General features: G+C 45.2%; 2 protein-coding genes across 3 annotated transcripts; one reads left to right on the top strand and one right to left on the bottom strand.

Annotated features, from left to right (window-relative positions):
• Positions 1–348: 348 nt before the first annotated feature.
• Positions 349–11,965, bottom strand: pdcd6 (programmed cell death 6). 2 transcript variants are annotated; one of them, XM_083669991.1, is made up of 6 exons: positions 11,768–11,965; positions 9,317–9,378; positions 4,067–4,111; positions 2,740–2,910; positions 1,369–1,478; positions 349–1,081 (listed from the first exon to the last, which is right to left on the bottom strand). In XM_083669991.1, the coding sequence occupies exons 1-6, from the start codon at positions 11,863–11,865 to the stop codon at positions 983–985; spliced, it is 585 nt and encodes a 194-aa protein (XP_083526117.1). In that variant the 5' UTR covers positions 11,866–11,965; the 3' UTR covers positions 349–982. The 2 variants fall into 2 exon arrangements, with proteins under 2 accessions (XP_083526117.1, XP_083526118.1); XM_083669992.1 differs by having other exon boundaries at positions 2,752–2,910.
• A 910-nt stretch (positions 11,966–12,875) lies between these two features.
• Positions 12,876–26,515, top strand: rec8b (REC8 meiotic recombination protein b; the record flags this gene model as incomplete). The annotated part of the gene is made up of 17 exons (XM_083688201.1): positions 12,876–12,931; positions 13,196–13,264; positions 13,664–13,806; positions 15,429–15,504; positions 17,732–17,852; positions 18,114–18,189; positions 18,695–18,762; positions 19,360–19,438; positions 19,549–19,630; positions 19,854–20,055; positions 21,383–21,517; positions 21,896–21,968; positions 24,190–24,356; positions 24,815–24,863; positions 25,217–25,289; positions 25,702–25,812; positions 26,389–26,515. 17 exons carry the CDS (start codon positions 12,876–12,878, stop codon positions 26,513–26,515), a joined length of 1,707 nt encoding a protein of 568 aa, XP_083544327.1.
• Between the last annotated feature and the right edge of the window lie 503 nt (positions 26,516–27,018).

Below are 27,018 nucleotides of genomic sequence, written 5' to 3'. Positions count from 1 at the left end.
GTGTTTTACGAACGATATATATTACAGAAAGTTTCAAAGACAAACTTCAATGTTTACTCAAAATGTGTAACACTTCAAAAGTCCCCCCTTGAAACAATGCTTGTGAGTAAGGTTCTGCAGAGAAATAATTGGTGCATTGCCATGGTTTGGTGTAGTGTAGTGCACACAGCAAACAGGAGAGAGCAGAGTTGAGGCTTCTGGAAATGTTCCTTTCACTGACTTTCTCATGTATTGTAGAGGTGAATTTTCTGTCCAAATGTGTAGCAAAATCTAGCTCAAGAAAGGCCACTCCACAATGCTACTTTGGAAAATAATAGTAACATACACATTTCATTATTTAATTAAAGACAATTATTATTTAATTAAAGCACATTCAGCTTGTTTTCAAGTTTCTTTTTTAATAAAAGAGGTTCCTCTTGCGTTTATACAGGTTAAGGCATCATGCACAAAAAAATAAGCCATACAAAAGCGTATGCTTCCTCTACCTAAACTAATATGTTGTAACTTTTTTTTATAGATTTGCTGCTGGTTAAAAATAAGTCTATACAAATATGGCATAGCTGGCATGTCAGTGAATCACAAAAGCAGGCTTTACACCTGACCATAACCTGCTTTCACAGTATTTGTAAACATGGCTTCAGCAAAATATATCTGAGGAGAAAAGGTGCATGCTTTGACGACGGCAGAAGTCCCCCTGAAAGCATGCGGTTCCTCCTAAATGATATATACAATGCAGATTTACCTTAAAAACACAGATATTCAGGTCTTTTACCAATTATTTAAGATTAACACATGAAACAAACGTTATGAACAATGACAGACAGACAGACATACATACACAGACAGACAGACAGAGGGTAATAATGTCCATATATCCCTTCCCAGAGTCCAAGCCAGGCTGTGTTTGATTGGTCGTCTTAACAAGGAAGACATGGTGAGAGGAGGATTTGGCACAGGTGTGTCAAGTTGTGCTCTGGTTCCACTATACCACGTTGAAAACCATGGATAAATACTGTTCGTAGGACACCTGGATCCAGCCGTCTTGGTCCGTGTCATACCTCCTGAACACGTCAGTCAACCTCTGTAAAACAAAAAAGAAGAAACAAATACAAATTACAAATTCAAAGATATATTCTGAGAAAAAAACACAAAAAAACACAATGAATTTGGTTAGAAAACATCTTTTTTTTGGTGGAGCTACCCAAGTCATATTTCTATATATATATGAGCAGGATTAACTCTCAGATTTGCAACGCAATGTAAACAAAGAGATGCCAACACTATTCTATATGTACCAGTGTGTATACTGACTAATCACAATGTACTCAACAACGGTATGATGTGCAACAAGACCTGTAAGACTGTTACCTGTAGTACAATACAGCACTGAATGAAGTCATCGAAGGCCACCTGCCCCTTCCTCTGTCTGTCAAACTTCTCGATGAGTGTGCTGTAGAACTGGTCTGAGAGGCGATACCCTGAGGACAGGTACAGGAGAGCATTCAACATCACACTCTCTCATCTCCAACCATAGACACAGAAGGGATGTACTACATGTCAGGCATCATATCAGTGGTTTTGCCCTGGTAATCAAGGTTTAGTAATTGCCTCAGGACAGCAGCGGCTTGCTTCAGAGTTCTTGCTCCTAAAACACGTGTCCCAGTCTGACAAGCTAGAAGAGCCATTATAAATCCTTCTGACTGACAAGTGAAGCTAGAAACTGCTCAAAACTCACAAACATGTATTCTAAGTCGGCTTAACATGTATTCCAAAAATATCAACAAACAAAACGACATACAGTCGCGAAATAGTGTACTACTATCAATGTGTCACAGAAACTTTCTAAAAGACAAACTTCATAAATGACTGAAAATGTGTAGCAAAAGAAAATGTGTTGTCGGTTCCGATGGCAGGCTTGAACACATGGAGGAGGTCTCAAGAAAAGATCCCAAAAGTTGATCCAGATGGGCGCCAATCGGAAAAACACAAGTGAGGCCAAAAAACAACATGTAGGCGGACATTTATAGGAAGTGGGGATTGAGCTGGAAAAGATGGGACAGGACACAAACTGAGGCAAAGACAGACTCCAGTGGCAGAAAATTGTTGCAGCCTTGTGTCCCACCCGGGACTGAGGGGAGTAATTAAGGCCATCAGTATCGGCAGATAATGTCTTAAAATTACAATACCAGTATTGGCTCAATATTGCACTGGTTTACACAAGATGTTTTACGGTGTGAAATCTTAGCTGAAATAGTTTGCATTCAGTAACACGAGCTAGAGGCATTGGACTAGTGAGTGCTAAGAGGAAAACATGTTGGGCATTTACAAAATGACTGAATATTACTCAAATGAAAAGCACTAATTTCCAATATTTTCTGCTCCATTATGAAACGAATTTTTTTTTCTTTTTCTTCAATAGGTTTATCCAGGCCCATGCAAGTTGCTGAAATCTAGAAAACTGAAGGGCATCAGTTGAACTGGGTCTGACTATTTGAGCCATTGAAATGAGTGTCCCGGGTGTGAGCGACCAGGTTCGAACCCAGGTCTCCTGCTCTCCACAAGACTGTGTTAGCCCGTCGAGCCAAAGCCTAGGCAGTAGCTCGAGGAGCTTACGAAAGTCTTTCAGTTCTCAGGCGAGGTTACTCATCACTTGAGCTAGAGGTTCCACTTTACCACCACCGTCACCAGGGTTGGTCAGCGGACCCCTCCACCAGTACGGTCTGAATAGAGAAGGCATACTTTGCTGCTCACCGAATCCAGTCAGAGCCTGCTTGAGCTCGTTCTTGTCGATGAAGCCCGAGTTGTCCCTATCGTAGGTGCGGAAGATGTTCTGCCAGTCGGTGATGTACTTCCACACGCCCGCAAACTCATTGAAGTTCACCCCTCCTTTGTTCTCTCTGTCAAACATGGCTGTGCAGAGAGAGAGAGAGGGTTAGGGGAAATTTTAAAAAAAAAGGTAAAGGATAAGACAATATTGTTCACCATCAATTGGAGGGAGGGAAAGTCATTGAAAGGGTAAACAAAAATTGCGGCAATGTTGCATGCAGGACAGGAATAGAATTTCCCAGTCTGACAATCTCTCATTCAAGCAGTCCTACAGTATGTAATATTGACATGGAAGATTTCCAACAAGCTCTTGAACGCAGCATAACTCTTATGGTGATTTGATTTAAGGATACTGTTGTGTAGTTCAGCAGAGGAAGTGGTCACACACTGGGATAGAGACTCTCATATAATCTCTGTTATGACAAGTGAAAAACTCTTGGCCATTTCAACTCTCCCCGGCTTCCCAATCCAATTACATGGCAACAAAGAAAGGTTTTATCTCATGGTATGCTTAGTGCTGGATGGCCATTTGAATACAATGGACTTTCTGTGCAGAGTACAGTAACAGCGGGCAGCAGTGGGGTTTGTAATAAGCTTCAAAATAGCACACAATGGAAATAGACATTGTGGTTTTCCTTTTCTCCGTACACATTCTGAGATACATTCTGAGATACATTCTGAGACACATTCTGAGACACATTCTGAGACACATTCTGCTACACATTCAAGTATGTCCTGCTCGGCTAAAGTGTGTCAACAGATCAATGTCGCCAGTCGATGGTAATCAACAGATGCCATTCGAGAGACAAACTCCTCCTGTTCATGAGAGAAAAATGACTCCTTTCTCCTCGTAACGGAGAGCAACGCTTTTCCACTTAATGGAAGAAAACCTTGTTGAAATGTATCATTGGCAGATAGCTAGAAATGAAATGGACCAGTAACCATAGGGGCAACATACAAACAAACAATCTAGGTTATTGAGGAGTCAGGACATACCATAGGCTTGTGTGCAAGTTGATGTTTCAAGGGTCACAGACAAGAGGGAATGTGGTGTAGCGGTAATGACACATGTAACGCTGTAATACATCTTAGTCTACCAACCTGGGGTTCAATCTTCACGTCTGACTGTTTTTAATGCTGTGAAACCTCCCTCCCTCTCTCAATCCTTCTTTTTAGAAATATGAAAGGGGAGTGCGGAAAACAAGAGAAGAAGACTAGAGGGGTGGATCACGCTACTTACAGATGATTGATCGGACAGTCACCGGATTGAAAGGAGTCCATGTGCCTGTGATGGATAAATAGGGAGAAAAACATTAATGATTATATTCTACATCTGTGGGTTGCAAAGGATGACTGAGTCAAGTTAATACATACATACATACATTGTATATTATAATACTGTAGATCAAATTGCCAACACACACACACACACACACACACACACACACACACACACACACACACACACACACACACACACACCTTTGTCCACTACAGTCAGTTCCCCCTGTATGTTACGTTTTTTTTCTTTTTTGTTTGATCTATTAAAAAGGACACATCACTGTTGTTGTTGTTGTCCAGATCACCTTATGAACGTGTGGGCATATGAAAAACAGCATCCAAATGCATTCTGCAGATCAAAAGCTAGATATCGCTAGTTTGAGGATTTTACTCTGAGTCACATATTTGGGGGTGATCACATGGTTTTTGAAAACCTCACTCCCCCCGTTAAAGCTCCTTGTAGTTATCATTTCCAAATTAGCTACTGCCTGGTTTGATTACATCCATAAGCACTGCACTGCAGTGTGTACATGTGTTTACCCTAACTAAACTGCGTCTTCACTTCCTCTGCGCCTCTGTGTGCCTCCCAGCCAGCCAAAGCACTACGGACGTTGTAGGAGTTCATCGTTCAGACATATTACGTCCTGGTCTGATAAAAAGGCTATTTTCTTGTTCATTTGCCCAAATTAAAAGACCACTAATAACTTGCTGTTGAGCCGTGGTGACAATCAGTGAAATGTTCCTTCAGTGCTCTGGGTTTGTAAAGAAGCAAATTAAATGCAAATTATTATTATTATTATTATTATATTCAGAGTACTGTGTAATAAACGGACCAATTCACACAACGGACCAATTCACTTCCTCATTACAGAGAGAGAGAGAGAGAGAGAGAGAGAGAGAGAGAGAGAAAGAAAGAGAGAGAGAGAGAGACTTTCTGAGCTCCCTCTCTGCAATAGTGCACCAGAGGCATGCCAGGCCAGGACGAGACTTGATTTCCTACTCGTATCCCAGCCAAGTTTTCTAGCTGGGTGGGACTGGCTGGGGCCTGGGGTCTGTCTGGGAGCAGAGCAGACGTATGTACAGCTCCCGGATCACAACCAGAGGGAGAGCAGTCTGGTCACAAGCCCCAGTCCTCCTTGTCCAGCAGCTGGGAGGTCATCAACACTGACCAGCCATGAATCCCAGACAGGCACCACAGCAGTTTGTGTGCGTGTGTGTGTGTGTGAGTGTGTGAGTGTGTGAGTGGGGGGGGGGCTAGGAGGATGGTGATGGTGTGTGTGTGTGTGTGTGAGTGTGGGGGCTAGGAGGATGGTGATGGTGTGTGTGTGTGTGTGTGTGTGTGTGTGTGTGTGTGTGTGTGTGTGCTAGGAGGATGGTGATGGTGTATATGTGTGTGTGTGAGTGTGGGGGCTAGGAGGATGGTGATGGTGTGTGTGTGTGTGTGTGTGTGTGTGTGTGTGCTAGGAGGATGGTGATGCTGTCTATATATGTGTGTGTGTGTGTGTGTGTGTGTGTGTGTGTGTGTGTGTGCTAGGAGGATGGTGATGCTGTCTATATATGTGTGTGTGTGTGTGTGTGTGCTAGGAGGATGGTGATGCTGTATATGTGTGTGTGTGTGTGTGTGTGTGTGTGTGTGTGTGCTAGGAGGATGGTGATGCTGTATATATATGTGTGTGTGTGTGTGTGTGTGTGTGAAGGCTGTCCATGCTCAGCCGGTGGGACAAAGCTCCCTCTGTGCAGCACACTAGGACCTCTCACTGCATTGCCCAGTGTGCAGTCAGGAGAAGGGGGGTGTAGGGGACGGAAGGGGGGTGTAGGGGATGGAAGGGGGGTGTAGGGGATGGAAAAAACGCGGTGGCCGCAAAACAGCACCTCACAGATGAGGCTCAGAGAGACCTCTCTACTCTGTATAACACACAGTCACTCACAGACCTCTCATAAGTCTGTCACACATGGCTTTATACACCAACTACACACACTCCGGATAGACTAAAACAACACAGACACACACAGACACACACAGACACACACAGACACACCCACACACACACACACACCTACCTCAGGGTAGACTAAAACAGCAAGGTTAAGCTCGACCTTGAGATGATAAAGCCCCCCTCCCTCAGTAGTGAAGACCAGAGTGGAGAACCAGTTGATCATATGATTCTCCACAGGAGCCTACCAATGTGCCCTTCAGCCAAACACACAGTCAGCTAATAAATACTCCATGCACATGATGTTTCCATCTTTTGAAGGATGTTCATCAATAGGGAGGCATTGCCTATGGCTCAAAACTACCAACAAAAAAAAAACATGGTTTTGCGAGTGTGTGTTTGGGAGCAGGTACGAGGAATACATGCTTGCTAAGTTAACTAGGCTACGTATGTGAAGCGGGCTGTGAGATTTCCAACCCCACAGCCCATAGTTTTCAAATACAAATACAGAAGCATAAATCTTTGTCTTGGAGAGCACATAGTGGGGTTAAAAAGGGCCAAAAAAAGACATTATGGAGATTATATGGAGATATGGTAGAATTAAGCTATGGAGATTAAGCTAGAGTATATATGGAGATTAAGCTAGAATAAGCTAAAATGCTGGGACCTTGTAAAAGAGTCCCTGCAATGAAAGGACGGGCCGGGGTTATCGGTTTCTCATCAGGGGGCGGGACTGTCACTGTCTGATGGAGAGGACACGGAGAGAGGACACACGAGTACCTTATCTCCTACACACACACACACACACACACAAATAAAACACACACACACAAATAAAACACACACACACACACAAATAAAACACACACACACACTCACACAAATAAAACACACACACACACTCACACACACACACACACACACACACACACACACACACACACACACACACACACACACACACACACACACACACACACACACACACACACAGTCTGCCTGAGGAAAGGGGATGAGGAGGGGCAGGGGTGAGGAGAGGAGAAGAAAAGAAAGGGGTGGTGGGGGGGAGAAGAGGGGCAGGGGGAAGGCGGGACGGTTAGGAGAGAAGGAGCAGGGATGAGGAGAGGAGGGGAGGAGCAGGGGGGTAAGGAGAGGAGGGGAGGAGCAGGGGTGAGGTGAGGGACAGGAGGAGGGTTAAGGAGGGGGACTGAGGATCAGGTGAGATGAGAAAGTAGAGGAGAAGCAGCTCAGAGATGAGAAGACGATTTAAAAAAGGGGAGTAATAGGGGGGGGGGGGGGATATAAGGAGTAAGGGAGAGGAGAGGGAGGACGAGGGCTGGGGAGGAGACGATCGTAGGGGTAGAGCAGGAGGGGAAAAAGAGGACTAGAGGGAAGAAAGAAGGGAGGAGCGTTTCAAGGAAGAAGGGAGCGTATGGTGGTCAGGAACAGGCTGTGCTGCGTGTCAGCGTGGCTGACCGCGACAGCTCCATAGGCAGGGTCAGTGAAGCGCAGCGACAGCTCCACGGCTCCAGGACGAGGCACAGCTTGTACTCGGCCTGGCCACAATCTCATTGGTCCACAGGCGCCTCAGAGCAGTGTGAACAGGGACGGTTCACCCAAATCACAAAATGACATTCTTGTTGACACATTATCTTGTCACATTATCAGCAGTCTTTTATATATATATATATATATATATATATATATATATATATATATATATATATATATATATATATATATATATATATATATATATATGTGTGTGTGTGTGTGTGTGTGTGTGTATATGCCATTTAGCAGACGCTTTTATCCAAAACGACTTACATTGCAGTGAGAGGATATAGGGTCCCAGCAGGAATCAAACCCACAACTTAAGCGTTGTTAGCGCCACGCTCTACCAACTGAGCCACAGAGGACCAGAGTCTTTTGTATATGGACAAGGACAGATTTCCTGATTTCAGTGTGTTTATTGCGAAATTCCAAGAGCATTTTTCAAACGAAAAACCGTTGGAAGTTCATGTACCATAAATTAGCGGGTTGGAAATACCATGCCTGAATTAGCTCAAGCCTTTGGGTACGTTGGACTTCCATTTGTTTTGGGTTAGAAAACGCTCACGTTAGCGGTTACTAAAAGTGGCTAATGAAACAAACCCAGAGAGCAGATTGCACTTTCTCCTGGTCCACAGATTGCTTTCAGAGTTAAGGAAACAAATAAGTCATTTTATCATTTGGGTGAACCATCCCTTCAACGAACTAAACAGGCAACGCAGCACCTTAGACAGAGCATCATCAGTATGCTGAGCCAGCGGCCCAGCTCCCTGATAACAACCTCTTTCATCAGTTGGCATCAGCACTTCAGAGAATCGAAAGAAACAAAACAAAAATAACCCCTTTTTTTTTCCCGATTCAAAGGTTGAAGCACACTATAGCTTTTCAAGATCTAGGATCTTGACCGATGCTGTGGCTGCGCTCTGTGATGTGGAACCCATGAGCCTAGTATCTATACAAACCAGAATCTTCTGTCACACTTGAAACAAATTACAACTCTAAAAGCGTTACAAGGCCTACATCGAAGCTTCATCAATAATGTATCGAACAATAACACAACGGCGCCCATTTTGCCATCCTACCCGGCGGAAAGACAAACGCCATGTTCTGCCCCTGCTATCCCAGTGTGACTATCAGGTGCTAGCTCGAGAGAGACATTTCCTGCCTCGTAGAGGAAGTATGTACGTTTCCTGTGCTGCTCTGGGTCCCCTTTTCACCTGTTTGTCTGCCATTAGTGGCAAAAATAGGCATCGAGCATCTGTTCGTACAGCACCGAGTTTTCGAAAGGGCTGCGTTCAGAAAGGGTAAAATGTTGTGGAAGGTTTAGAAAGAAACACACGGTATAGAACAGACATGCTCCTAACAATGACATGTAGTGTAAAGGAATCATGTCAGCATGACATGTGTATTACATTTATTATAATTTTATTAGCACTATATTACATTTCTATCTTCATCGTCCTGCACAGGACCCAGGGGCTAAGCAGCTGCTGGAATGAAAAAAGAAGGTGGGCTATGAGAATGAAAAATGTGTGTATGTGTGTGCGGACACAGAGACACGGACAGATAGAGAGATAGAGACAGAGACAGAGAGACAGACAGATAGAGAGACAGAGACAGACAGAGAGATAGAGAGACACGCACATGCGCACGCACACACACACGCGCACACCCATGCACACACACGCACGCACATGCAAACACACGCGCACACACACACGTACCGTTAGATAAAGCCTGCTGGAGCTCTGTGTCCGATATCACGGCGCTCCTGTCCTTGTCCACTCTGGGGAGGAAACACAGATTAGATAGGCAGGCTGCATCAACAGCTGAAACCCTATCTCCACTAAGCCTGTTGTCACCACTTCAACACCCAATTCTGGGTGAATAGAGGCTACGTTCATGACACAGCGCTTTAACAATGGTGGTAAGTGCCACCACAGACACAGAGAAGTGAAAACTGAAACCAAAACTACCTAAGCGCTTACAACGCATACAGGGCGGTGGTGACGGGACTGACGATGACTGCCTCTCTACGAGTTCACCGGCGCATTGCTTTCTGTCATTCAACACTAGTTGGGAAGTGAAAAAGATATCATTTCTTGAGTGGAGTGTCAATCAATGTGTGTTTCTCCTCATCGTTCACCGTCAAGGGAGAACTTGTCAAACAAAGATGAGCTGGTCATGTCATAATAATCACAAACCATTAGTGTCAAGGCCTAATGTGTGTGTTTTCAAGAAGCAGCAAAATTCAGAATTCAACCGATGAGATGTGGAAACGTGTGGGTTGAATACCGACCAAAACAACAAGCTTTTAACTGATGTAATAACCTCCTCTGAAATGTACTGTAGCCCAATGCTCCTAATGACTCACATGTTCCTTAGCAACCTCCCCAGCCCAGCCCAACCTACCAACACCAACTGCAGCATTTGAATAGCAACAAGCCAAGGGAGGAACTCCCACAGAATAACACTCACCAACTCTCCATGAAGAAAAAGCTTTGTAACTAGGGAGAGAGTGCTTGGTCGGAGGGTTACAATAGCTTTACCAAACACTCTTGGGTTGGGTAGAATCTGTGCTTCTGTGTTTCTCTGTGTTTCTCTCTGTGTTTTTCTCTCTGCCTCTCTCACTCTCTCTCATAAAATGAGGTGAAGTCAGAGGCCATCATTAAAATTGCAATGTTTCCCTGAGGCTGAACCATCTGGCCATTTACTGAATGTTGTTTAGAACAAATGCAAAAGGTTAGCTGAACACAGAGCAACAGCCATCATGTTCATACAATGTTCCCCAGTCTCACTTTTTCCATTGGTGCAAGTAGGGACAGTCTTGGTGTGGAAGAACTCATTTTTCCATCCAAATTGTTGTTTAGGCTGTAATGTTTTGGCTACGTGGTTATAGCATGCTGGCTCTTGTGGTAGAGAAACCAGGAAGTCATCTGAATAGGTTTTCAGCTGCCGTTATCTATCAGTGGAAGCAGTGATGTTTGCATGGTGACATATTTGAAATACCGATCTATAACCTAATCCTATGTTGTGTAGAGACTGGGCAAAACACATATTTGTTATTGACATTCTGTCACGCCAGTGTGATGTCACATTACAGCAAGACAGAGCTTTTTAGGGTTAGGCCTACTTGTCTGTCATGGAAACTCAAACTCATACACAGATGAATAGAGTGAAGACAGTGAAAAGGAGAGGACTTGTATGACTCAAGCCACAGGAAAGACCAATAAAAGCACCACGTTAGTGAGTGACTCATGCATTTAGCCCTTTGACCATACTGAATCACATGATCCAGAGAATACCAGCGGCAGTTTGTTAAGCAGGCTACTTCAGCTCAAGCTACGGCACTCTAAAGAGTGGAGTGTGCGTGTGTGTATGTGTATGTGTATGTGTAATATTGATATACCTGGCTGACAGTTTTCTAGGGTTTGCCACCACATAAATTATTAAAGTGATTCAAATCGTGCATGCCTGCAGTGCATTTCAATGTTGTGGGAAAGCGATAGCAGGAACCCTCTGCAGTATTACATAACACAATACTACCACTGGAGGCGAAAGCAAGTTCCCCTTACTACAACCTTATGCCAGCTCTCCTCCTCACACATTTGTTCTTATAAGAAGTTATTATGCCAACTTGGCAGCTCTTGCAAGCTAGAGAAGATTGTTTTTTAACTCTGTCATATAGGTTAACAGAATTTGAGTCTGTGGATTGGAGTTTAAAAACCTCAAAAATCTGATAACATCAACTGCCTATACTGGTTGTGACTGGTAACTGCACACAAGACCACCAGTCATTGACCACAGCGAGGCCTTAGGAGTAGCCTATGTGGCAAATGTCACATTCAAGGACGGAAAATGAACAGATTAAAAAATTAAACATGAAATATAGCGTTTGCTATAGAGCTCCAAACTGAAACATTCAACCTATGTTTTTTTTTGCCCCGCATCGAACGATCAAAATCAGTTTCAGTTTAATCCCAGTCTAAATCACACATAAACCATGAAAAGAACTACTTTGTACGGCTCCCGATTACCGAACATAATACAATGAGCTCTTACGAAATTGTTAACGTTCGCTTCTTTTTCCGCGTTAAGCGGCGGCAGCAGTTCCCGAAAACGAAGCTCAAAATGCGGACTCATAAACCACAAGACGTCGGTCTTTCACTACTCACCTCTGAAATATATTCCAAAGAAAACCTTGATCGGGTGGCGCGTTATTGTATTGTTGCTGTTGTTGAGGTGCTCCTCTATACGGACTGTGATAAGCCATTTCAAAAAGCTTTTTTTAAAACAGACTTGGTGCTAAGAAAACAAGAACAGTAGAAGCTGCCTTGCGCTCGTATCAGTCTGACACTGACATTCTCCGCGCAGAGGCGTGGCATACAACTCAACGCTGCCTTAAGACCTGCGGGGACGTCACCGTTTAGGACCACCCGGCGTGGGGACTTCCTAAACTACTCCACCTTCAACACGTTTTGATTGGTGCTCACTGCTCAAACGATCATTGATATTTGTATTTCCCCATGCTGTGTTCTCTTGTTCTCTTGAACAAGTTCACCCCCCAACCCACCCCACCCCACCCCACCCCAAGCTGGAAAAGAAACACAAACCATTCAAATGTAAGAATTATAAGACAGATTTCAGATTTCATAAGATTTCATGTTTAAGGGGGTGAAGACGTCCTGTCTTCAGTGTCCTGTCCTGTCCCTGGATGGTCCTGTGGTTATTTTTGGGCCCTGAAGCGATTGATGTCAGCGACGACTTTGGACTTTTCACCCTTTTTTTCCCTTTGAAATGTTCGCTGGCCTTCGGTGATTAAGCATCTATGGCAAGCTTAAAACCATTACTGGAAGAAGAAGAAAAAAAGTACTGAATGATATGATCTATAGTATTAGAATACTTCGAAAGAGGCTTTTGTACAGTCAGAGTGGTATACACCACTTTGGGTACAGTCACAGATATATTTAGATTCTTCCTACGTCCCCCAACCAAGGCAAATAGAGAAACGCGATTGGTCAAAACAGGTTACCCAAAAGGGCATCTCATAGCTGATTGGACCAGTAGTACCCGCCAGTCAAATTTGCCGGGTGGCGGGAATCCCCTCACACTGTCTCTCCTGGCCTGAGGAGATAGCTGATTTAGCATAGCATAGCATAGCATAGCATAGAGAATCATAGCAACTAATCTGCAACACCTCACCAACAATTCATTCCCACATAGCTCCCCAACAAGCCCGTTGCCTTTACCACTTTGTCATTTTTTGTGTGCGAGTGAGGAAAGATGTTTTATTATCCAAATGTTCTTCAACGTCACAGCGGCTGCTTTTCCACCATTTGGTGAGTCGATGACGAGATTGAACTCGCTAGCCAGGATGTTAGCTTGAAGCTAACACGTTAGTTAACGAGTATAGTCAGCGTCTGATCAAGTTCAATGAATGGGATCTTGGTGTGTGGTGCGAACTCAACTGGAAACTAAAGCCTGCACCTTTTTCAGTTCAACCTGTGAATAGGATGATATGTATTTGTGTGTAATACCTTCTTACATTCTTTGGGAAGAACCCTGATATTACAATGCTGTTGGCTGTTACATCTTGGTTGTAGGTTGGCAGCCACAAAAGGAATCAGAATAACACGCAGGGAACTTCTGAAGGTCAATGTTGGACGAACATGGTATGTAACCCCACCACCCCCCTCCACGATCTGAGGGAATAGAGGTCCTCAATTAGCATTATGGTTCTATTGAAACTTTAGTCCCAGCAGTACTAGTTCTTGTGTCTCAGACTTCTCAGTACAACATAAGGCCACCAGACATGGGTTTAAACAATACACATCATTTAAAATATCTGTGCTTGACGGATTGCCTGGAGCAATTGAACCACAGGAATAGTCCCAAAAAGTGCAAACCATGCCATTCTGGGACTCCAGGCAGTGTCCCAAGTAAACGCTCAAAGTATTTGAAAGGATTTCAAATAGTATTTGACCCAGGTTTGAAGGTCCCACACCGGTGCATTAGATCAGAATCTTTGAGTCTTTGATGGGTGTCTCTGATATGTGTCCCGTTGATCCTAGTGATGACATCATGGACTACGTGACGGTGCAGGTGGCTCCCCTCCGCCCAGGCCTCCCCAGGCCCCGCTTCTCCCTCTACCTGTCCTCCCAGCTCCAGTACGGCGTAGTCATCATCTACCACCGCCAGTGTGGCTTCCTTCTGGGTGAGAGAGAGGGAGGGAGGGGGGGAGGGGGGGTGGGGGAAGGCAGGGCATTTGTGCCCTGAAATGAAGGGCATAACAAATATCATTGCGGAAAGAACTGCTGTCGATACACACAGAAATGAGAGTAAAGTAAGGTAATACATCAGGTCTGACGGCTGCACAGTGAAGGGCAGTGGTGGAACTGAAATACACGCCACCAAACCCACAGGGCCTAATACTACACTCACTCACCTCCACACACACACCACCAAACCCACAGGGCCTAATACTACACACACTCACCTCCACACACACACACCACCAAACCCACAGGGCCTAATACTACACACACTCACCTCCACACACACACACCACCAAACCCACAGGGCCTACTACGACACACAAATGTTGGCAGGTTTCACAATGGCAAAATACAGACGGAGACGGTATGGACAGTATTGACAGAAATAAACCGCTATAAACTTAAATACCTTATTCACCCGGTAATACCGTATACCTGCCCAACCACAATAAAGACAGATCTATACGTCTCTTAAGCATCCAAACATAAATCATGCTGACAATTACTAGTACTGTATAGAGGCAACTGCCCCCCAACTTTAAAATGATGGGGGGGGGCAGAAATACACACACACACACACAATTTTACAAGACAACCACTGCTGTACTAACTAATTTCATAGTTTCATAGTGAAAATAACCGTTATCAGACGGTAATATATTGCAGTCAGTCTTTATTACATTAGTTAGAACATCCCAAATGAATATTACACAGTTCAGACATCCCCCCGCCAGAAAATGGATGGTTTTGACCGCTTGGAACTTCACAGACTGAAGTGTTGAATATCACATGACTTGTTATTGCTGCATCCGTGTGTGCGGACGATGGAGCCCGAGGAGTGATGTCTACCCCTCGTTGTAGAAATAAACCATAAAGGGAATGCTCTGTCTGTATTCAGCAAACTATAAAGACCATTTTAAAATGCGAGAACCAGAACCAGAATTTAAAATCCAGAACCAGAATTAAAACTCCAAACGGTGAAGCCCTATTCAGCAGATAGGCTAGATGTTATATGAGTCATTGCCACAGTGCAGTTCCAAAAAAAACAGCTGGTGTATTTTGCGTTGTGTCGGTAGGGGAGCATTTGTAGCCCTTGATTACAGCAGCACAAGGACAACTTGTGGAGCACTTGAAAGCAATCAATTATGTTTCTTTTGTGAACTGGGAAATAAACAAAACTATGCAACGGAGGAAATCCTAACGTCGATGCTCACAGGCAGCCCAGTTTGTTTGAGCCCGAAACAGCAGCAACCAGAACTGCAGGAGATTACCTCTTGCACTCCCCTCACTAGAGAGAATACAATTATTCTTTATGCTGGTTCTGGTGATATCTGGCCAAAATAGGTTTAAAGCAGACTGCGGATAAAAGAAAAAAACAACAACTTTTCAGCAAGGTTAGTCGCGATGGTACTGGAGATGCAGAATTACACCATCTTCAGGGTCACCAACTTGTCCACGTGCAGAGTCACCACGGTAACTGTGCAGCCTGGAAAATGAATGTGATGTCGTACAGTACCTTGACCTCGTGATATACTGTAGTGACTCCCCTGCTCTCTTCCAGATGAGATTCAGCAGACCATCGACCGCCTGCTACGCTCCGAGAGACACATAAGCATCGACATGCCTGAGCCTGACAGGTCAGGACACACACACACACACACACACACACACACACACACACACACACACACACACAATGTTACCCACACACCTGGCCCAGAGTAGGCATTTATCATATTCAACTCGCTCAGAGCTGGGTTTGTTTTAAAGGCTTTGTTTTAGTGTTGGATGATGATTACTGATTGCATTAAACACAACGACAACAAATAAACACAGTGTTTAACTAACTATGAACTTACCCTCCCCAACCTACCCTGAACATTAACATAACAAGGTGTTTAACTAACTATGAACTTACCCTCCCCAACCTACCCTAAACATTAACATAACAAGGTGTTTAACTAACTATGAACTTACCCTCCCCAACCTACCCAGAACATTAACATAACAAGGTGTTTAACTAACTATGAACTTACCCTCCCCAACCTACCCTAAACATTAACATAACAAAGTGGCTATTCGTACAGGCGTGGAATCTTCACCACTATTCCTCCAGTAGTTGTTAACTATGTTACAACTTCCTTATTCAACCAACCTTCATTAAAGGGGAACAGCTGCACATTTGAGAAATGTGGCTATGTGCCTTAACCTCTCTGGCTCGGTGGGGAGCGGAGCTAGAGCGAAAACAAGAGCAACGTCACATGCCCCCCCCTGCCCCCCCCCCCCTCTCATTGCAGCACTAGATAGAACTTTGTAGAATACAGCAAATCCCAGAAAAAAAGAGAACGTTCTATCACAGCGAACAGACTATGTTTAGGAAGCCCAATCGATTCTGGGCCTGTAAGCTGCCCCACACCTAAGTATTTGCATACGTGGGTTGTGCAGCGATGTCTGAAAATGCTTTGAATTCGTCCGCAATTTAGCGTTGTCCATTTCAGAACCATGTCTAGCTGGGCGTCATCGGGTAAGGCAGGGTAGGTTCGGACCCTGTGCAGCCAAAGTACAATAATTCAAAGGTAGGTTACTTTGGGGGAAAATGATTTGGTCAAAAACAACATGTGTTCATTTAATGTGTGTGGTAGTGCCTATGCTTGCTCAATGAGACACATTGAAACACTTGCTCAATCTGAATCTTGTGTGCAACACTGACTCTTTCAGAGTGAAATATAGGCCCTTGATATGGCCCTAAATTGATGCAGGATGGAGGTTTTTCTCCAGTGTCTTCTCCAGTGCTTCGAAATGTTGCTGTAGAATTGCATGAAATGCGCTTATAAAATATAGATGATGAATTTTTGCACCATTGATTCTGTAACACCCTACATACTGCCAAATTCACAGCGTGGCACGGCGCCACTCGGAGATTCTTTGGGGAGAACCCTGGGCAGCACTATTCTGTTAGGCCACGTTTTGTTTAAAGGGACCGTTTTCTCACACGTTCCAGGACATTTAAAGCCCCTCAGGTCTACCCCTGTCTCTCTTCATTTACACACTAACCCAAAATGATAAACTGGGAGCCTGTGAGCAAAACAGATTAGCCTGTTTAATGCCGCTGGTAGTTGTTCTGCATTGATCTGTGTGTGGGTGGGTGTGGGTGGGTGGGTGGGTGGGTGGGTGGGTGGGTGGGTGGGTGGGTGTGGGTGTGGGTGGGTGTGTGGGTGTGGGTGTGGGTGTGGGTGGGTGGGTGTGTATTGTTGATCAGCAGGAGACTGGACTTGCGACTATAACAGGTGCTCTCCTATGCTTTAATCATGATTCTTTGTAGGGGGAGGGTCAATGTATTTTTTTTCAAGTGCACGGGGAGGGCTATGCGAAAATAATTTTTTCTTTTTTTGCTTACGGGGAGGGTATTTTAGAGGTCAGATTTTAGAGGTCAGATTTCCTTGACGTACGCCCCATCATAAATAAAGATCAGTCCCTTCGCCAACAGTATTGCCAACCCAGGAACACACGCTTACTGTCAGGAATTGTTATGCTCAGGGCAATGGTTGCGGTTAGGTATACAGTCAGTTTATGATCGGTTAGGGATAATGTTTCAGTCTAACCGGATGAGCAGCCTATAACAATTCCGACGCACTCCCTACCTGTAGCCACGGTCTAACCATAAACCCAAACATAAAGCCCTACGCTTACTGCTGCATGTCAACAGTTCCCATTGGTAGTCTTCAGATGCTTAAACTATCCACAAACTATAGAGCACCATCTAGTATGAGGACCTCCCACCTCAACCCCTGCCAATGTGTAGGACCCACCCGGGCAATGCACGGCAGCCATTTCGCATTTAACATTCGCCCTCTTGCGTCCCAGGCTAGCCCTGAACGTCCCTGATTCCCTGTTCCTTCTGGAGGAGGCCGAGGGGGCTCCGGACCCCTTCTTTGGCGTGATGGGCTCAGGACACCAGCTCCCCAGTCCCTACAGGACCCCTCAGGTACTTTCAACGTCAACCAACAACAACAAAACAACTCTAAATTCACGTTAGAGTTAGAATTCAAGTTCTCTGTTGATTCCTCAAATGTGTTTACAAAGCTTTACTCTAAGACCTTAGATATACAGCACAGTCAATGTGTGTATGAAACGTAGTTCATTACTAACACACACACAAAGAAAAGACGCCACATTGATTGACCCTTAGGCTTACTGTCGTCCTGTAAGTTGAACTTAGTTTGTGATGATTCGGTCTCTTCCCCAGCCGTGGCAGATTATGGCGACTGTGACTACACAGCGCTCTCCAGTGGCCAGTCCCAGAACCACGGCAGCAGAGGAGGGTGAGTCAATTCCGAGCCAACCCCTAGTTGCAACTGTACGAGAAGCTTCTCTCTCGAGTTTGCAAAAAAAAAAAAGACACAGACTGAAACAGAAAAACGCCCCGCTGCGTTGTTCTTTCTTGCGGAAAGTGGGAATACGGTCCGAATACTCGCCAGAAGTTTCCGCAAGAAAGATGGAGCCGTGTTAGAATTGCAGTTACAACTAGCCAACCCCCCCCTAATATAAGCACGTTTCTAGATGTGACAGAATGGAATCGGTATATTGCTTCCACTCGTACAATCCTCTGAGATCACACGACACACGGTTGTTTACGGACAGGGCTAAAAAGTCATCGTTATTTATCGTGATATCGTATTCATATTATGGATTATTATACAGTTATTGAGACGATCAGATGACAAATCTTCACCAAGAGGTCTGCGTCTCTAACGTTGGTACTCCTCCTCTGCTCTCCCTTTTCTTTTCTCGTTTCCTACCCTTCCCTCGCTGTCCCTCTCACCTCAGGTTTTAAATCCTCGCTGGAGGCCATCACCCTGAAGGAGAGAGAGCGTCCGGTCATGGCGACCGCCGAGGTGAAGGCGTTGGGCTGCCGGAGGGGGGGGGAGGGGGGGTTCTTGGTTTGGCGTCGAACATTGTCATTTTGAAATTCATTCATTTGAACCGCCTTCGCTATAGGTTTGTATACCAGATATGCGGTCAGGTCACTCGTAATGAAATCGTAACGTGAATGATTGCACTCCCGAGTGAGCGATTTGAAGTATTCGTGGTAGCCAACATTTTAGGATACAGCTTTTTTTTTTTGGGGGGGGGGGGGTGTTGATAATGGATCGTCAGGTTTTTTTTTGGCCCACGGTTCACCACTCAGAGTTCATTTTGGCCCACCGAGCCAAAGACTCTCGGCACCACTGCACTGAATAATTTACTGATACCACAGTCTCCCATTAACATTATGGGATCAGATCAGGCCTGATATATTGGCCTGATATACTTCACAACAGTAGTCCCATACCGAGCAGCTCAAGACAAGAGTGTTGAGCTGCTTTTTTTATGATTACTTATCTCTCACTGTCTCTGTCTCTGTCTCTGTGTCTCTCTCTCTCTCTCTCTCTCTCTCTCTCTCTCTCTCTCTTTCCCCCCTCTTCCCCCCCCCCCCTCTCTCTCTTCATCAGTTTGAGGGAGCAGAGCTACCTGAAGCCACAGGCAGGGAGATTGACATGCTTCTGGAGCAGCAGGACCAATTCCACGGGGGTAAGAGAGACGAGAGAGGATAGTAGGATTCTCTAAGTAATGACAGGCATCGATATTTGTCAGGGTGAAAGGAGTCTGAGAAAGTGTGTGTGTGTATGTGTGTGTGACAGAGATTGAGGAGAGGGAAAGGGAGAGAAAGGGAGAGAGTGAGAGAACAAGGGACCTGGAGGGAGCCATGACATCTATTGACCAGTAAGTCCCCTGGGACCCTTTCAGAAGCGGATCTTACTGCCATAAACATACTGTAGTAGACTCTGTTCAAGTCCCGTTAGGCACCTTGAACTGTCTTCTTTTTTGTTGCTTTTTGTCGTGTGTGTTTTCTGATTACAGTAAATGAGGAAGCTAGATGGTTATTAAGATAGTACCCCATTATGTGTGTGTGTGTGTGTGTGTGCGCGCGTGTGTGTGTGTCCAGGCTGAAGGAGACGAGGGTGGGGGGGGACAGTGTGTGGCTGCTGGACGAGGAGACTGGCCTGCCCGTGGAGGTGCCGCTAGAGGTCGTTCCCACGGAGATGACCCCTCCCGTGTCTGCCATACCTCCCGCTTCAGACTCCTCAGAGAGAGAGGGAGAGTCAGAGAAGGGGGCGGAGAGAGCGCCGGAGAGCTCCTGTGGAGAGGTGTGTGTGCGCACGTGTGCGTGTGCACGTGTGTGTGTGTGTGTGTGTGTGAGTGATGGAGACAGTTTAATAGATTGACGGAAATGAACATATTGAAGCGCTGGCGGTGGTTTTTCGAGGCCCATCATTTCCATGGTTATACCGTTACCTTGACAACACAACAGTGATGTACCGTACGTACACTCAGAAGCGCCCGGAGAGCTCCGTGGCGAGCGCAGGGAAAGACAATTAGAACGCACTCGTCTTTTTTTGTAGAATAGGACGCATGCTGAATAAAGAACCCTGTTTATTAACGTCAATACCGAGTCCAGATTGTCTTCTACCCAGACACAAACCTTCCAATAACCGTTCCATTTTATTTTTAGGATTATTATTATTATTATTATTATTACGATTATTACAAATGAAGAAAAGATGTCGGACTGGAGAGGACTTAGGAGGAAGGGTTAGGAGGGAGAGCGTGGGCACCGGAGGGAGGAGGAGGTGGAGACAGTTGGACAGACAGACGGAAATTCATGTACTAAAGCGGTTGGCGGTCATTTATCTTTATCTGTCTTTTCACGGTCGAAGCCCGTAACCGCCAGCTACACGCTTATCCTATTACCGTCACAGCCCTACCTGTGATGTTCCTCATGGTGGAGTCTCAACAGGCCTCGTTCATCAACCATCCATACACACAGCTTTGTTTTTTACCATGTTCATCTCTAATAAGTGAATGCCTGGTGGTTTCTGTACTGCAAAATAAAGTGGGACCGAAATATCTCCTGATCCTCTCTCTCTCCTTCTCTCTGCCTCTCCATCCTTCTCTCCCTCCTTCTCTCTGCCTCTCCATCCTTCTCTCTGCCTCTCCATCCTTCTCTCCCTCCTTCTCTCTGCCTCTCCCTCCTTCTCTCTGCCTCTCCATCTTTCTCTCCCTCCTTCTCTCTTCCTCTCCATCCTTCTCTGCCTCTCCATCCTTCTCTCCATCCTTCTCTGCCTCTCCATCTTTCTCTCCATCCTTCTCTCTGCCTCTACATCCTTCTCTCTGCCTCTCCATCCTTCTCTCTGCCTCTCCATCCTTCTCTCTGCCTCTCCATCTTTCTCTCCATCCTTCTCTCTGCCTCTACATCTTTCTCTCCCTCCTCCTCTCTGCCTCTCCCTCCTTCTCTCTTCCTCTCCATCCTTCTCTCCCTCCTTCTCTCTTCCTCTCCATCTTTCTCTCCCTCCTTCTCTCTGCCTCTCCCTCCTTCTCTCTGCCTCTCCCTCCTTCTCTCTGCCTCTCCATCCTTCTCTCCCTCCTTCTCTCTGCCTCTCCATCCTTCTCTCCCTCCTTCTCTCCGCCCCCTAGCTCCCCAAAGTCCACGCCCCTCCTAAGAGGCAGGGTCGCAGGCGACAGCTGGTCTTCGCCGACCCTCACATGCAGATCTCCCAGGATGCGATGCAGTTGCAGATCAATGACCCTCTGACTGAGACCGTGTCCCTGGTAAGACCACCCACCCTCCTACCAGACACCAGAGGAATTCACTGAAGTATCGATTCTTCAAATCAATCAAGTATCATGTTAATAGATTATTTTATTCATACACACACGCACACACACACACATACACGCACACACAATTTCAATTGCGTCATGTAGGCATATAATGATAGTCAAGCCCATGATAAAATGACCTTTTATCTGTTCCTTCCTCCCTGTATTAAAGTTACCACTGCCATAACGTGAGCAGTGGAAGCAAAGTACACTCGTTGAAAACGAAGCGCTTTCACCCATCTGTTCATGTCTGGTCAACGATATATATACACGCTAGAGGAAGTGTAGTCGATCCCGTTGCCTAGCGTTGCTGTCTTTCTCTCTCAGTCCGAGGTGCTGATAGACCCCCCCACCCGGACCAAGGCCGTCCCCGAAGAGCTCTTCAGCGCCCCCTCTGGCCGTGAGTATCTGACACCTCTGCCGAGAAACACGCTTGGAGGAGAAGGTTTGAGGTTTCAGCGTACCCAGCGGCAGCTCTCATGCCACTATTGTCAAAGTGGGGTACCGATCTACGGGGGTACGCGAAATAAATCAGTCATTTACCTTCCCAAACAGTCCTGTTGAATCGCCGACTGCAGTCTACAGTACCAAAAATAAATGCATGCGCCCTATCCAACAGAATAATATTATCACAATGTCTAATATGTAAGGGATAATGTTCATAGAATATCAATTAGGCTACAAAATAACCGACAGGGGGTACATGACTGTTAAAGGTTTGGGAACCACTGCTCTCATGGATCTTCCCCAGCGTCTACCTGTAGCCACCGCAGATGATGATGAGGATACAGTCATGAGAAAAAATTAGGACACCCTATGAAAACCTTTGTCTTCTTCAACATATTCAAACATATGGACATTTGATATTCATTTGAACAATATTGAAAAATTGAGGTAATATAACTAAACAAATACAACTGAAACAAATTATTTAAAAAATGATTGGTAAAATGTAATTAATAGAAATGCAATCTTCTTGTGAGGAAAAAGTTAGGACACCCCTACATTTAGTTCCACTTAAAATGCCTAAAATTATAATAAAGAGCACCACATCAGGTGCAAATGATTAGAACATCGTTACAGAGGATTTTGGAGGAGCCTGTCCTATTTAAACCTCAGATATTTAGTTTGGTTTGCTCTTGATTGTTGAAGTGAGTTGCATCACCATGGCGAGATCAAAAGAGCTCTCTGAGGCCTTCAGAAGAAAAATTGTAGATGCATATGAGTCTGGGAAGGGATATAAAAAGATCTCCAAACTATTCGAAATTGGCCATTCCACTGTCCGGAAAATAATTTACAAGTGGAGAACATTTAAAACCACCACCAACATGGCCAGGTCAGGCCGCCCAAGCAAGTTCAGCCTAAGAGCTGACCGAAAGATGCTTAAAGAAGTCTCCAACAATCCCAGAATGTCATCACGAGACCTACAGGTATCTCTTGCCACAATTGATGTCAAAGTACATGCATCCACCATAAGAAAGAGACTGAACAAGTTTGCATTACATGGGAGGTGTGCAAGGAGGAAACCCCTGCTGTCAAAAAAAAACATCAGGGCAAGACTAAAGTTTGCCAGAGAACACCTAGAGAAAGACCAGAACTTCTGGAACAATGTGCTTTGGACAGATGAATCCAAAGTTGAACTATTTGGGCACAGTAAGAGTAGACATGTTTGGCGCAAAACCAAGACAGCATTTGAGAACAAGAACCTCATACCAACTGTGAAGCATGGGGGTGGAAATGTCATGGTTTGGGGCTGCTTTTCTGCAGCAGGGCCTGGTCAGCTCACCATCATAGAATCCACTATGAATTTTGTATTGTATCAGAGGGTGCTTGAGGAAAATGTGAGACCATCTGTTCGAAAGTTGAAGCTGAAGCAGATGTGGACCATGCAACATGACAATGACCCAAAACATTCCAGTAAATCTACCAAGGAATGACTCAAGAAAAATAAATTGAGAGTTCTGGAATGGTCAAGTCAAAGCCCGGATCTTAATCTTATTGAGATGCTGTGGATTGATTTGAAACTGGCTGTGCATGCAAGACACCCCTCGAACATCACACAGCTGAAAGAATTCTGCAAGGAGGAGTGGGAAAAACTTTCTCCCAATTGATGTCAGAGACCTGTAGACAGTTATAAGAAACGTCTAATTGAGGTTATTTCAGCCAAGGGGGGCAATACTAGCTATTAGGGCATAGGGTGTCCTAACTTTTTCCTCAGTAGGAATTGGCATTATTGTTAATTTTTCGTTAAATAAATGATTACAAAGTTACATTTTCATAGTTTTTTGTTCAATTACATCCCCTTTATCTATAGACATTGTTAGAAAGAAGATAACATATTGATATGTCCATATTTTTAAGAGAATAACTTAATATTTTGGGGGGTGTCCTAACTTTTTCTCATGACTGTATATGACTGTTGGTCCATAGGGATGGACGTGGGAAGGGACGGATAGATGGATAGATAGAGGACCCTCGTGGCGTTTTAGAAAGAGCTAGTAGATGACTAGGACGGCCGTGATGACGTCATCGTGGTGACTCAGTGGTCTTAAGATAAGATATGTTAGCTTATCTTCTCTTTGATCTCCCCCCCTCCTCCTTACCCTCTCCCCCCATCACAGCTCACCTCCACCCTGACCTCCTGTCGCTATGGCAACAGTGTGCCGTCCTCACCACCTCCCCTTGCTCCAGGAAGAAGGGCAGCAGGGAGGAGGGAGAGAAGGGGGGAGACTCTGAGCTCGACGTGTGGAGGGGGGAGGAGAAGGAGAGAAACAGGAAGGACTCTGGCGTGAGAGAGGCGAGTTCTTTATTTCTCCGTTGACTGTGACCGCATTTGTTTTCATGACGACTATCCAGTTCTGGATTCCAGTTCTATTTTGGTATTTCTAAGGACGGTAAACTTCATTACGTGCCTACTTGGTGTCCGATTCATCGCGACAGCTTTTTCTACATTTACCAAGTGCCACCAATTTGTAGACATTTCTAGAAGGTTCCTCCTAGAAAAGACCAGAGGGTCCGTGTAAAAGTTTAGCTAACAGAAGGAACGGCCGGAACGAGTCGACAACGTGTTTGTAGAATTTGAACAGCCCCTGGGACGTCAACGTTCTCCACGGCCGTTCCCCACGTCGGTTCGTTTGTTTCCATATGACCCATTATTCAACCAGATTATTGAGAGCACATTTTCTGTCACGCTACAAAACACTTGTCTACGGTGCCGGTGTGGATGAGTGTCCTCTGTGTCCGCAGGTCACACGAGAGCTGAGGGAGTCAGGACCAGCCCCTTCTGAAGCCTCAGGTGAGACACCCCGGGATCTATCTTTCTAAGTAGGCAAACGCAGGCATGTCGGTCATTCGTGTGGGCGGTAACAGGTGAAAATACCACTGCGCTGTCTCGCCTGCCGTCACGTGGAGGGGAGGAGCGGTAAATAGAGGCGTGTTCATGACCATTAGCAGGTCGGGTGTCATCAGGCACAGAATCTGTTTCAGACCCCCCCCCCGAAGCGCCACCGACAAAGGTCATTTTATCATGGGCTTGACTATCATTATATGCCTACATGACGCAATTCAAATTGTGTGTGTGTGCCTGTGCCTGTGTGTTTGCGTGTGTGTGTGTGCGTGTGTGTGCGCGCGCGCATATGCTTCTTCCAGCTGCCTCGGAGCTGCTTCTGGATGTGTCCAAAGAGGACAGGTCCCTTGAAGCCATCACTCCCGCCAGCAGATGGTGAGGGATGAGAGAAAGAAATCAGTGAACAATTATCTCTCTCGAAAAAGAGGATGAGAAAAGAGAGAGAATATGAAATATGAAGTGAACAGTAAATGATTTGGAGAAGAAGAAAAAAGGGGGGGGGTTGGAAGGAGAAGCTTGACTTCTGTGGCGCTATCCAGAATCCCAGGTGCTATTTTGGCCATTTTACCAGGGTGTAGAGGGCAAGTAGCAACGCGTACCAACATTTTCATGTCAAAAATGCAATTCTTAGAATTGCAACTGATGGCTAATGGGTGATAAGATAAAAATACTCAACCTAATAATGATTGTTTGGTGTGTGTGTGTGTGTGTGTGTGTGTGTGTGTGTGTGTGTGTGTGTGTGTGTGTGTGTGTGTGTGTGTGTGTGTGTGTGTGTGTGTGTGTGTAGGTCTCCCATAGAAGAAGCGGTGGTGGTGCCTATGGAGGCCATAGTAGAGGAGCTTGTGGAGCTCCCTGAGAGAGAAGCAGAGCCGGAGGTCACGGCTAAGAGCCTGCTGAGGTAAATGTCATCATGTCACCGTCACGTGGGGTATTATTTTACTATTTCAGGTGGCCTTCATTGCGGGCCAGTGGCGCAAATCAGCAGACTGCTCTGTCATATCGGTGCCGGGGTTACCTTCGATTCATCCATGTTTTGAGTACATTATGATGATATACTAGTATGATCTGCGATGGATCAGTGTTCCTGTGGAATCACATAGGGACGTGTTTCTCAAACAGAGAAAAGGGTCAGGGGATCAGTTTCCCGAAAGCTTCGTAGTAGTGCTTCATTTCTCAGCCACAAAGCAGCGAAAGAGTAATCATTGTAAAAATGATTGGCTGCACGTCTACTTGGAATCATCTTTTTTGGGGGGTCTGTTTGTGGGGGTTTTTGACTCGTCGATGAGATATTTTTGTATCGATGCGGAAGTCCATGATTGAATGATGGATAAATGGATCAATCTAACCCATCCCTACCAAGTACACTCCAGAAGCTTCATGTAGGACCATGCCTCTTCATCAGCAAACCACAGGTAAACCACTATCAATGCAATAATAATCGCTCCCTTCTCCTCTTCTTCATCTCCCTCTCCAGAATGGTGTCCTTGTACCTCCAGAGGTTTCGGAAAGTGGCCTTCCACACTCTGCTGCCCCCTGAGGCAGACCGCAGTACCGCAGCTCAAATGCTCTTCAAAGTGTTAGGTGAGGGGTTGAATGAGTGAATTGATGATCCAGTGCATATAAGTAATGGGACAGTGAAGCATTTTTCTTCTTTTTGGCTCTATAGCCCAAAAGTTTGGATATGAAATCAAACAGCTACTATGAGGTTAAAGTAGAGATTCTCAGCTTTTATTTGATGGTATTTGTTTACATATTGGTTTCACCATTCAGAAATGACAACACTTAGGACTACATAGTCCCCGTATTTCAGGGCACCAAAAGTAATGGGACAGATTCATATAATGTCACATTAAGCAATTATGTTTATCCTTTGCACGCAATAACTGGCTAAAGTCTGCGACCCAATGACCCCACCAGACGCTGGATATTCTTTTTAAGATCTGTTAAATGGTGTTAAATTGGATTTAAATCAGAAAATTGACTTGATTTTCCACTTCTTTTTGTCCCTGAAACTGACCTGTGGGCTGACCTGATTTATTTTAGAATAGAACTTTGTTGTCCAACCAAAGATGGAACACTGCTTGGGGCTCACCTTAGGCGGTAG

Source organism: Argentina silus (genome assembly GCF_951799395.1).
Source record: "Argentina silus genome assembly, chromosome: 1".
Classification (NCBI taxonomy): domain Eukaryota; kingdom Metazoa; phylum Chordata; class Actinopteri; order Argentiniformes; family Argentinidae; genus Argentina; species Argentina silus.
The sequence above is the reverse complement of the archived record's forward strand: the minus strand, read 5'-3'. Positions and strand labels throughout refer to the sequence as shown.